At 45.3% G+C, this 12,259-nt stretch overlaps 1 protein-coding gene across 1 annotated transcript in view; it reads right to left on the bottom strand.

Moving 5' to 3' along the window:
* CHD7 (chromodomain helicase DNA binding protein 7) overlaps positions 1 to 12,259 on the bottom strand; it is a 177,585-nt gene that overhangs the window by 37,119 nt on the left and 128,207 nt on the right. Inside the window, exons 4-6 of the mRNA XM_069731389.1 lie at positions 5,682 to 5,853; positions 5,266 to 5,403; positions 2,705 to 2,770 (exon numbers count right to left, since the gene is read on the bottom strand). Coding sequence (XP_069587490.1) covers positions 2,705 to 2,770; positions 5,266 to 5,403; positions 5,682 to 5,853 — 376 coding nt within the window. The remainder of the gene's footprint in view (positions 1 to 2,704; positions 2,771 to 5,265; positions 5,404 to 5,681; positions 5,854 to 12,259) is intronic.

Genomic DNA, 12,259 nt, shown 5'->3' with positions numbered 1-12,259 from the left:
TCCATTCCAATCCAAAATAGTGAAATATCGTTTCATCAACCACAAATGTAAAAGTCGTAAAGTATATTGCCATAACATGTCATTTTGTTGTTCTCACAAACACATAGGAGACATTGAGAGAAGAAGCAATAATCATACATAACTGGTCATACATGAATGTCCTTGACCATGGTGGCAATGAATACATGGCATTCACTCTGACTAAATCCCTGCCAGCCTCCAGCTTAGGGCCCACCAGGGACCGCCTCCAGCTTAGGGCCCACCAGGGACAGCCTCCAGCTTAGGGCCCACCAGGGACAGCCTCCAGCTTAGGGCCCACCAGGGACAGCCTCCAGCTTAGGGCCCACCAGGGACAGCCTCCAGCTTAGGGCCCACCAGGGACAGCCTCCAGCTTAGGGCCCACCAGGGACAGCCTCCAGCTTGGGGCCCACCAGGGACAGCCTCCAGCTTGGGGCCCACCAGGGACAGCCTCCAGCTTGGGGCCCACCAGGGACAGCCTCCAGCTTGGGGCCCACCAGGGACAGCCTCCAGCTTGGGGCCCACCAGGGACAGCCTCCAGCTTGGGGCCCACCAGGGACAGCCTCCAGCTTGGGGCCCACCAGGGACAGCCTCCAGCTTGGGGCCCACCAGGGACAGCCTCCAGCTTGGGGCCCACCAGGGACAGCCTCCAGCTTGGGGCCCACCAGGGACAGCCTCCAGCTTGGGGCCCACCAGGGACAGCCTCCAGCTTGGGGCCCACCAGGGACAGCCTCCAGCTTGGGGCCCACCAGGGACAGCCTCCAGCTTAGGGCCCACCAGGGACAGCCTCCAGCTTAGGGCCCACCAGGGACAGCCTCCAGCTTAGGGCCCACCAGGGACAGCCTCCAGCTTAGGGCCCACCAGGGACAGCCTCCAGCTTAGGGCCCACCAGGGACAGCCTCCAGCTTAGGGCCCACCAGGGACAGCCTCCAGCTTAGGGCCCACCAGGGACAGCCTCCAGCTTAGGGCCCACCAGGGACAGCCTCCAGCTTAGGGCCCACCAGGGACAGCCTCCAGCTTAGGGCCCACCAGGGACAGCCTCCAGCTTAGGGCCCACCAGGGACAGCCTCCAGCTTAGGGCCCACCAGGGACAGCCTCCAGCTTAGGGCCCACCAGGGACAGCCTCCAGCTTAGGGCCCACCAGGGACAGCCTCCAGCTTAGGGCCCACCAGGGACAGCCTCCAGCTTAGGGCCCACCAGGGACAGCCTCCAGCTTAGGGCCCACCAGGGACAGCCTCCAGCTTAGGGCCCACCAGGGACAGCCTCCAGCTTAGGGCCCACCAGGGACAGCCTCCAGCTTAGGGCCCACCAGGGACAGCCTCCAGCTTAGGGCCCACCAGGGACAGCCTCCAGCTTAGGGCCCACCAGGGACAGCCTCCAGCTTAGGGCCCACCAGGGACAGCCTCCAGCTTAGGGCCCACCAGGGACAGCCTCCAGCTTAGGGCCCACCAGGGACAGCCTCCAGCTTAGGGCCCACCAGGGACAGCCTCCAGCTTAGGGCCCACCAGGGACAGCCTCCAGCTTAGGGCCCACCAGGGACAGCCTCCAGCTTAGGGCCCACCAGGGACAGCCTCCAGCTTAGGGCCCACCAGGGACAGCCTCCAGCTTAGGGCCCACCAGGGACAGCCTCCAGCTTAGGGCCCACCAGGGACAGCCTCCAGCTTAGGGCCCACCAGGGACAGCCTCCAGCTTAGGGCCCACCAGGGACAGCCTCCAGCTTAGGGCCCACCAGGGACAGCCTCCAGCTTAGGGCCCACCAGGGACAGCCTCCAACTTAGGGCCTGCTCATATCGTGCTTGGCCATCATTTTCAAACTATTTTTTCTCATTTTTGCTCAACAGAATGAAACAATGTGATTATAACCCAAGTAAAGTGGCCATAACTGTGGAGACCTGCTAAGCAACAGATGCTCTTAAGGATGGGGCTACATATACCGTAGCTTTATGAGGCAGTTTCTCAAACCAAACAAGAAAATGTATTCAAAAGTAAAAAATACATATTCCTTTATACTTGTCCCTCCTTTTCAATACACTCCTGGTATTGTCTTAAAAAAATTGCATTTGTGTATATAGAATAATGTTTCTTACTACGGCCAGAAAAGAACGGGCACCTTCTGTGCACTCCAATAATAAGAGGTCTTGGCAGCTATTGGCCAAGTTTCCTGCAGCGTCACATATAAGGCACTAATATGAGAGCCTATGCTGGTCTATGAAACACTGAAAAATCCTATTACCCAACATCTGCACGTTGAAAGGGTGTTGAATAAGCAATGAATATTATGCAAGGGAACAAAGTATATATAAGAGGTTTGTTGTACTATCCAAGCACTTGATTAAATCACATCTGCCAAGAAGAACCTCCTCCCTCTCCACTTCTAAGAAAATCCTCATCATTTCCTGTTGAAAATACATTTTCCTACAAATCTGAGAAAGGCCTAATATTACTAAACATTACGCAAAGCATCGCACTAAAAGTAACATATTAGACTATAAAACGGAGACGCCCATCGGCGATTAGTCAGATTACTTCACTACAGTCAAAAAACTGAGTTGGATGGGAAATCACAACTGTAAATGGTCCAGGCTCAAGTGGGTTTTTTAGGCTTATTCTTGAAGAGAGGTTTTCTTTACCCTTCAAGCAAAAATTAATATAGCAGCTCATCACTGAGAACTCAAGACAGACTCACCTGTTTCTTTGCTACACGACTGCTCATTATTTTCTCCACAACAGGTCCTTCCGCATCTAGAGACTCCTAACGAGGGGAAAAAAGGAATATGCTCAGTTACTTAAAATAAAATTTCCAAATAAAAAAAAAAAACAAAAAACAAAAAAAAACCTGCATTTGATGTTCTAGACACATGACTCCAATATTGGCTGCGTAAAGAACCAGCTCCGAATCCAGTTACCGGCACCAATGCCTGGGAGCAGAGCTCAACGAATGACCTGATCAGCACAAGCTCCTGAGCATGGCACCCGGCGACCAGAGAAATCAGTACAAAAATACAAAACAAAAAACAGGTCTTCAAAGTTGGAACGGATAGGCCACCTATTGTCACATGAATCAGATCATGGCTTCATAAGAGATGAAGTAGAGTTTAAGCATCTGCTACTCCCAATATAAGAGTATCACAGTATAACTAATATAGTCCAAATTAAGATGGCCGAACTAAAAAGAGGTTGTCACTATTTGGACAACTCGTCCTAAATGATTATATTCCCCAATGTACAATAACAGCCTGTACTCGCCTCCGATGCCTTTCCAGCGATTCGGTCACCTGAGCCCCACAGCCAATCAGCAGCTGCTAATATACAGCTACACTCACTTCCTTCAGACTGACATCTGGGTGAAGAGCTGCTGATGCTCTCTGACCTCCTCCTGATGACAGTTTCTTCCAAAGGAAAGGAGAGTGAAGCGGCCATCAGCCGCAACAGATTGGCTGCAGGGCTCACGTGACATAATAATGTCACACAAACCCCAAGGCCTTGGCATTGGAATGGCACCAGCACCGAAGCGGACTACAGGTGGTTATTTTACATGGGGACAAATCGTAAGTGGGAAGGGGTTGGCCAAGTGTTGGACAACCCCTTTAAACCTTCCAACAAACCCATCACATGCACTCTTGTTTCGGCAGAGTGTGCATGTCTTAATAAAGAGTGGGAAGTAAGCTGCTTCCAAATAGAACAAAGTATTGGGCTGGGTGAAATTCAACATGTTCGATCGTTCTTTCCATCGACATCTACCAAATGCACATCAGCAGAATATGCAATACATAGTAGATAATAGGACGGTCCCGATAAATTGGAAGGTTTAGTCACTTTTAATTAAATGTGTATGGTCAGCTGTACTGACACTTATTCTAAGGCTTTATGCAGATCTCAATCCCAGAGTCCCCATAGCACTGGCTTTCCAGTAGCCCTGCTAAAATCTTAGCGCCTTTATAATTACTGTGATCCCTAATCACACGGGTTATGACTGCCCCACATATGCTGCGTCTGTGTCAAGACGCAAAGGTTTATTCTGCCAATCACATTAGTAGGCAATACTGAGGAAGCGGTAATAATTGCACGCGAAACACGCGTTGGGGTACGTGACCAGGATGCAGACGGGACTTCTACTACATATGGGTAATTCATTTCCCTTTTACTTCACCTGTCGCACCTGTTGCACACAGGTATATGGCGACCTCACTAGCACCACTAATGTGCTTATATTAGGTTGTGCCGCCATATATCGGCAGACACCAACATGTATATTGTAACAGCACGTTTGCTGCATATTTACTAACAGTGGCAATATTTGTTACTGTCCCGGACTGTGTTATTGGGTCATTTTTCGTATCTTTGGATGTAGTCACAATCTTTTTAAATTATCTACTATATAGGAATACTGTGTTTGCTCTATGTGAAAATTAGAATTTTCAATAAACTATATGTGTTTGTTAACCCTTTGGCTATTGTTGACTCGTGGTTCTCCCGTTTTAGAGCATTGATAGTTGAGTCGCCAATTTCATGATTTGATTTATAACTGATGTTTATTTATGTAAATACTGAGGAAAAGTTTGCTATGCCACTGCCTCACAGGCGTTATGCCATCCCTGGCATCTCACTAGGAGACATTACCCATGAAACCTACTTTACAGGAGACTGGCGAGATAACGCCACTTACATTAATGGCAGAAAAATAAAGAGTAATGAATCAGACATTATAGCAGCGGTTGGTTACTGAAGTCCTGCGCTCCAGGCTGTAAAATACACCAATGCTTTCTATTAAGGCAATTTTCTGCTGACTCAATGTTCACAAGCGCGGCTACATCAGGAAAGGAAGGACGGTAATGGCTTGTGATGGTTCAAAGAACACTTTGATTCGCAGACTTCTTAGTTTCTGCCATGGCAAATCCGAGCTCGAGAGAGCAAGTGCACTACCAACACAGAAGCATGAAGAAACCCTGAATCTGTGTACGTAGTAAGAGCACGCCGTCCGCCTACACAGGCAGCCCCTTTCATTAATGGCCGATGCCCAGCAACTACAGCTGGCCACGCACAAGAGCTGGAAGTGCTCAGTCCCCCGATTTTGGCTAAATAAGGCCCTCTGATGTGTTCTCCAACAGCAGAGGCCGATGACGAGAGGTGTTGGGCAGGGTGGATTTCCCCATGCCTGATGCCTTACTCCTAAGAGGGCTATTGTAGAATGAGCATAAAAATATATTCAAGACAGAGAGGAGATAGTGAAGGAAAAAAAAATCTAACCTGCTGCTCAGATTGCGATGTATTGGATGGAGAATATCTCCCGGAGGGATCAGCATCGTCCGGCTCATCATCAGAAATCTTGAACTCCAGATCCTCGGTATAGCGTTTCCTCTTCACCTGCCTGCTGGACCGTCTTTTCTGAAAAATTATTAAAAAAAAGTTTATTGTTTTAAGTTCTTTGAACATAAAGCTTTATTTGGCATATGGATCTGGACTTGCCCAATATGTGCCACCAGATACTGACCACTGTGCTGGGCATCAATATGGCAGCTGACTACACAACCACCGCTCCGGTTACAATAGGATATAATACAAGTGGATGAGAAAAGTGTGGAGACGGAGGATGGGGTGAGGGCGAGCACCTCGCATTAACCATCTATACACATTTATAAAAGTAATTTACATCCTCTTATTACCTGGATGCCAGAGTCATCCTCTTCCTCTGGTGGTGGGGAAAGAGGGGGAGGAGGAGGAGTAGTAGTAGCAGTATTAGTAGTAGTTTTGTCCAAATCTGAACCTTCCACACCTTCAGGCTTAACCTTAACAGCTTTCTTCTTTTGTGCACTTCCCTCAGCATCAGACTTATTACTAGAAGGTAAAAAAAAGAAAACCTTATTAAAGTTCATGTTTATTCATAAATGACATGGTATAAGGCATTATAATGAAATGTCCCGGCTGACACACACTCCTGCCATCTGCTCAGCGAACAGTGTGCACCGTGCTATAAGGTAGCCATACACAGGCTAGGTAGGGCCGGATGGTTGCCCTGCACCTGGCCCACAAGGAGTGCAGTTGTGCCTCTCCACATGCCCTATTGGGCGGACAGGAGTCACAATACCATCATAGCCAACACTGTGAATGCAGATCTGGCAAACAGAAGTGTGATTTGTGGTCTATCACTATTCTTACTAAAATATCCTCCTACCTTCTGCCAGTAGGGCTACAATCTGCTTACAGAAAGAAAACCTCTAAGTGTATGTTCACACAACGTTGCTAAACAAACAAGGCTTTTTTCAGTGGAAACCACATAAGGAAAGGCCAGCAGTTTTTCTCCCTGAAGATCCTGTGTGCACATTACGCAGACATTTCCTGAATAGGTTTGTAAACGTTTTTTGTTGTGGAAAGTTCTTAGGCTTTTTGGTTCGCTCACTTTGAGTTTTTTGAAGCCTTAAGTGGTTAGATGATGTTCAAAAGCCTGATCATATGAACAGCAAGTAATTTTTACAAAGAAATTAATAGGCTGATTCTTTTGGGAATTTTCTCTATGCTTTCTCAGGCAGTTTTCAGAACGGACCCGCTCCAAACCTACTTGAAAAAATAACGCTTTGTATGAACACACACTAGGACATAAGAGCAGAAGATCTGTAAGGGCCCACTAGGACGAGCTAATGGCAGATTGTTCTTCAGATGATTGCCAGTATGTTGTAAGCTCCATTCACACATTGCAGTAGCAAAAAAAGTGCAGCTTGCTGTAGAACATTGCGCTTTTACGTCTGCAACGTGTAAATGGAGGCCTACACAAGCCAGTGATCAACAAGCAATCCAACAACTGCGTGTAGCGACAAACGACTCCTCTGTTACCATTAAGGCTATGCGCACACGTTGCTGAATTGCCGCGGCAATTCCGCAACTCCCTGCCGCAAGTAAAACGCATGCGGAATTGGAATGCGTTTTCACGCTAAACACTAGCATTAATTAGCTTGCAGAATGCTAGCATTTTCCAAGCGATCTGTAGCATCACTAGGAAACTTGATTGACAGCTTGGTCACAGTTGTCAAACATAGTGTTTGACAAGTGTGACCAACTTTTTACTATTGATGCTGCCTATGCAGCCTCAATAGTAAAAAGATATAATGTTAAAAATAATAAAAAAAATAAAAAATCGTGATATTCTCACCTTCCGACGGCCCCCGCAGCCTTCCCGATCCTCCCAGCAGCTCCCGTTCCCAGTAATGCCTCGCGACAACGACCCCAGATGACGCAGCATCACGCAAGACCGCTACGTCATCACAGGTCATTGTCGCGAGGCATCACTGGGAACGGGAGCATCGCTCAGGCCTGAGATGGATCCGGGGGCCGCCAGAAGGTGAGTATATAACTATTTTTTCATAACAGGGATATGGTACCCAGGGCCTGGAGGAGAGTCTCCTCTCCTCCACACCCAGGTACCATCAGCACATGATCCGCTTACTTTGCGCATGGTGGGCATAGCCACATGCGGAAAGTAAGCGGATCAATGCATTCCTATGTGTGCGGAATCGCTGCGATTCCGCACAAAGAATAAGCATGCTACGTATTTTTCCGCGATGCGATTCTGCCGCGGAAAAATACACAGCATTAGCATAGCATTGCTGAATCCCATTGAATTCAATGGGCTGAGTTGTGTATGCGTGTTCGCTGCGAAAAACCGGAGCAAAAGCACATACAATCCGCAACGTGTGCACATAGCCTAAACGTCCGTCTGATTGGCTATATAAAAGCCAATTGGTGACTTTTCAAACAGTCTCTATATAGACAGACCGACCAAAATTCTACACGCACAGAATGATTGTTAATACGATTGTCCTCTGCATGTAAAATATTGCTATCGGCAGCACATCATCTGTTTGCACAGGACGGTGTGCTGCCAAGGATGAGGAATTCAATGCTGGCATGAAGGATCCAATCACCTGAGAAACTAGCGACAAGTTAAATAATTGGCAAAAAATTTGTTCCCAATAATCGGTGAGTCTGAATGGGCAATTAGGATGATCGATAAATGGAAAGATATGAGATAGATAGATAGATAGATAGATAGATAGATAGATAGATAGATAGATAGATAGATAGATAGATAGATAATAGATATAGTTATGGACGGAAAAATAAGATATGTGATAGATATGAGAGAGAACTAAACAATACAGAACATTTGTAAATAAATACAGATTAAATAGATCTGGAATAGAAAGATAGATAGACAATACAACAGACTGCTCATGGTACTGCCAAGGTAAACACGATTATCCGAACAAGCAAAATTACATTTAAGGAATGGCAGATTTGTGTTTGAGGCTATCTTTTAGGTAATCGCACAAATTACATTCTACTCTGACAGAAAAAAAAAATTACAAAAAAATTCTTACAATGCAGCTGTAAAAGCAGCCGGTACGACGTATTATCTAACAAGTGTTCAAGGCTGAAGGTTGAATGATAAGTGGTGTGCATTTTTCTGCCATAATCGGGTGATTACAAAGTGCATTATTTTTTTCTAGTAAAAATATATATTTAAAAATGAAAAAAAAAAATCTGTACTGAAAACCAAGCCACTTGTAAGCATTACTCATTTAACTCAATTGAAGGTAAACCCATCTCAGTTCTATGCACAGTGGAAATGACAACCATTATACAAACTCTCATAAAAGCCCGCTATCTCAATCATAAGAAAGGCAGGGAAACGGCAAGCGCAGGCAGTGTACTACCAGACAGCGGGGGAAAAAGCTCTCTGGGGTCATACAGTTATTTTAGGGTAAATTCACAGGGGTTTTTGTTTCCTCAAGTGTTTTTTGGAGCAGAAATTGGTCCAACTCTCCAACCAAAACTCGTGGGTTTTGAGCTTCCCACGATATAGTCAGAGATATATATAGATATATATATATATATATATATATATATATATATATATATATATATATATATATATATATATATATATATATATATATATATATATATATATATATATAAATATATAAAGATATATATATATATAAAGATATATATATATATATATATATATATATATAAATATATATAAATGGAGCCTATGATAGTGCTCAGCAGATAATTACTGTATAAAATGGCATATAAAATTAATACTTTGTTTTTAATGTTAAATACCGAGAGCATCATTATCAATATCTACACATCTACTCTTTCCACTGGAATTACTCTTTCAAATAAACTTTTCTAGACCAGTTCACCAAAAACCTTGTTCTGTGATGATGAGATTTAAAAAGACTGAAACAGATATAAATAAAAGGGACCAGACAACAAGCTGAACGTTTCTTGTGTATATCGGTACACCCGTCCAGTTGGACATACTCCCTCACTACACGTACAAAATATGAAAAGTCTGCACTACAGTATCTTAATATATACTTACCTTGTAATGTCTTCACATCCTGTTCCATCCAGATGTGTCCGGTGTGTGGTGCGTACAGCATATACAGTGTGTGTGAGTGTGTGTGTGTGTGTGTGTGTGTGTGTGTGTGTGTGTGTGTGTGTGTGTGTGTGGTGCGACAGTGCTGGTGGTACCGCGCAGGAGGCTGGTACCATCAGCAGTTTCCATATTGAGTCACCCATCACTTGGGTGTCGCAATATGGCGGTCAGTGAACTTCTGCCGCTTGGAATTCTAAGATCTATATACACTGTATACGCCGTACACACACACACACACACACTGTATATGCTGTACGCAGCCTCTTGCGCGGTACCACCAGCGGAACACCGTCGCAAACATGCCGCCGGGATCAGCCAAATGATTCACTGGCCACCGCCATCTTTGTACAGGAGGAGCGCATGCACAGTTTTAATGTGACTGCCGCTGTCTGCACAAAGATGGCGGCGGTCTGATTTACTGCGGCTGCACGAACGTAGGTGCAGTGAATCATTCGGCTGATCCCGGCGGCAGATGGGCGATGTATCTACAAGCAGAGGAAGTCGGTCACATTAAAGGGGTTTTCCCGCGAACGAAAGATCATTTTAAAAATTGACTGATCGTGTACAGAGCATACCACATCTCCTGGACAGGGGAGGAAGCAAAAGACAATACTGACATTACAGCAGGGGATCACAGTGGATTCATTTTGTGAGGTAAAATATTTCACTGACTGTTTTTCAACAATATTTTACCTCACAAAATGTATCCTCTGCGATCTCTTGCTGTAATGTCAGTATTGTCTTTTGCTTCCTCCCCTGCCCAGGAGCTGTGGTATGTTCTGTACACGTTCAGACACAGACAATTTTTAAAATTAACTTTCGTTCGTGGGAAAACCCCTTTAAAAAGCAAATATCAACTCCAACATGGCTCCTCATAAAAAGTACGCCAATGATAATGAAAGGAAACAGCAAAGGCACAACGTCAAAGACAACAACGGGAAAATTAGACCCTTGAAGAGCAACAGCATCATTGGGACAAAAACAGGGCATATAGCACATGGGGTAGACAGGTCAAAGGAGAGAGCACAGAGGGGAGAAGTCAGCACATGGGGAAAGAGAGAGTGGCTAGGTGGGTGAGCACATGGGGGGGGAGAGATTCTTAACGCTGCAAAGCCTGCCCCCATCGTGACATTACCGCCCTCCCGATGTGATAGCATGTGGCCTCCATATAGTATGCAATATCCTTCAAATGTCCATCATAGGAGATAAGAGAAGAAAGATGAAAGAAATCACCTACACCTAATTATAATTTTTTTTACTGGCAGTCTGAGGCTATGTGCACACGTTCAGGTTTTTTTGCGTTTTTTTTCCACATTTTTTCGCGCTAAAAACGCTATAAAAACTCATTAAAAATGCATACATTATGCATTCTATCATTTAGAATGCATTCTGCATGTTTTGTGCACATGGATGCGTTTTTTCCGCGAAAAATACGCATTGCGGTAAAAAAATGAGCATGTTCATTATTTTTGCGGATTTTCTGCGTTTTTCCAGCGATTCTATGCATTTGGGAAAAACGCACAAAAAACGCACCAAAAACGCGGTAAAATTGCGGTAAAAACGCATGTGGATTTCTGGCAGAAATGTCCGGTTTTTGTCAGGAAAATTTCTGCAAGAAATCCTGACGTGTGCACATACAAAGCGCAGCATTTTCATTCACTGACAGTCACCCAATCAGAAGACCATTACCACATACCATAGTACGCCGTCTGCAGATGAGAAAGTGTTCCTCCATTCACCGAGTCATCATCAACACAGAATTGGCAAATGGTTAGGCCATATCAGATCTTGATCACAGAAGGAGATTAAAAGGAAAAAATAAACTACTCATCTACAGGACACTTTTTTTTTTATTTTTTTTTTAGGGGGCTATGATCAAGCTCTAATCTGGACCAAAACGTTGGCCAATACATATACCACGTAGTATATAGGAGCCATGTAGTATATAGCAGACAAATACTACGTGGCCTGTGCTATATACTATGTGGCTGCTATATACATACATATTGTAGAATACCCGATGCGTTAATACAGGCCACGCAATATATAACAGTGGCCACGCAGTATATAACAGCCACGTACTATATAACACAACCCACGCAGTATATAACACAGGCGACGTAGTATATAACACTGCCCACGCAGTATATAACAGTAGCCATGTAGTATATAGCATGCAGTATAGAACATAGCCCACATAGTATATAGCACAGCCACGTAGTATAAAACACTGCCCACATAGTATATAATACTGCCTATGTAGTATATAGCAGCCACGCGGTATCTGACACAGCCCACGTAGTATACAGCACTGTGGGCACCATATCCCTGTTAAAAAAAATAATTAAAGGGAACTTGTCACCCCCAAAATCGATGGTGAGGTAAGCTCACCGTCATCAGGGGCTTATCTACAGCATTCTGTAATGCTGTAGATAAGCCGCCGATGTTACTTGAAAGAGTAGAAAAAGAGGTTAGATTATACTCACCCAGCTCTGGCTCCGGCGCAGGCTTACTTTGTCTGCCCTGTTGAGGGCAGAGCAAAGTACTGCAGTGCACAGGCGTTGGGCCTCTCTGACCTTTCCAGCGCCTGGGCACTGCAGTACTTTGCTCTGCCCTCAACAGGACAGACAAAGAACGCCTGCGCCGGAGCCGCGGCGTGAAGACCAGAAGAGGACATCGTGGAATGAAGATGGGAGGCGCTGTTCCGGACCTGAGACACCCATCGGAGCAGGACCGCCCCTGGGTGAGTATAATCTAACCTCTTTTTCTCCTCTTTCAGGTTATATCGGGGGC

The sequence above is a fragment of the Ranitomeya imitator genome, chromosome 6 (assembly GCF_032444005.1).
Source record: "Ranitomeya imitator isolate aRanImi1 chromosome 6, aRanImi1.pri, whole genome shotgun sequence".
NCBI lineage: Eukaryota > Metazoa > Chordata > Amphibia > Anura > Dendrobatidae > Ranitomeya > Ranitomeya imitator.
This window is presented reverse-complemented; position numbering and strand designations above follow the sequence as displayed.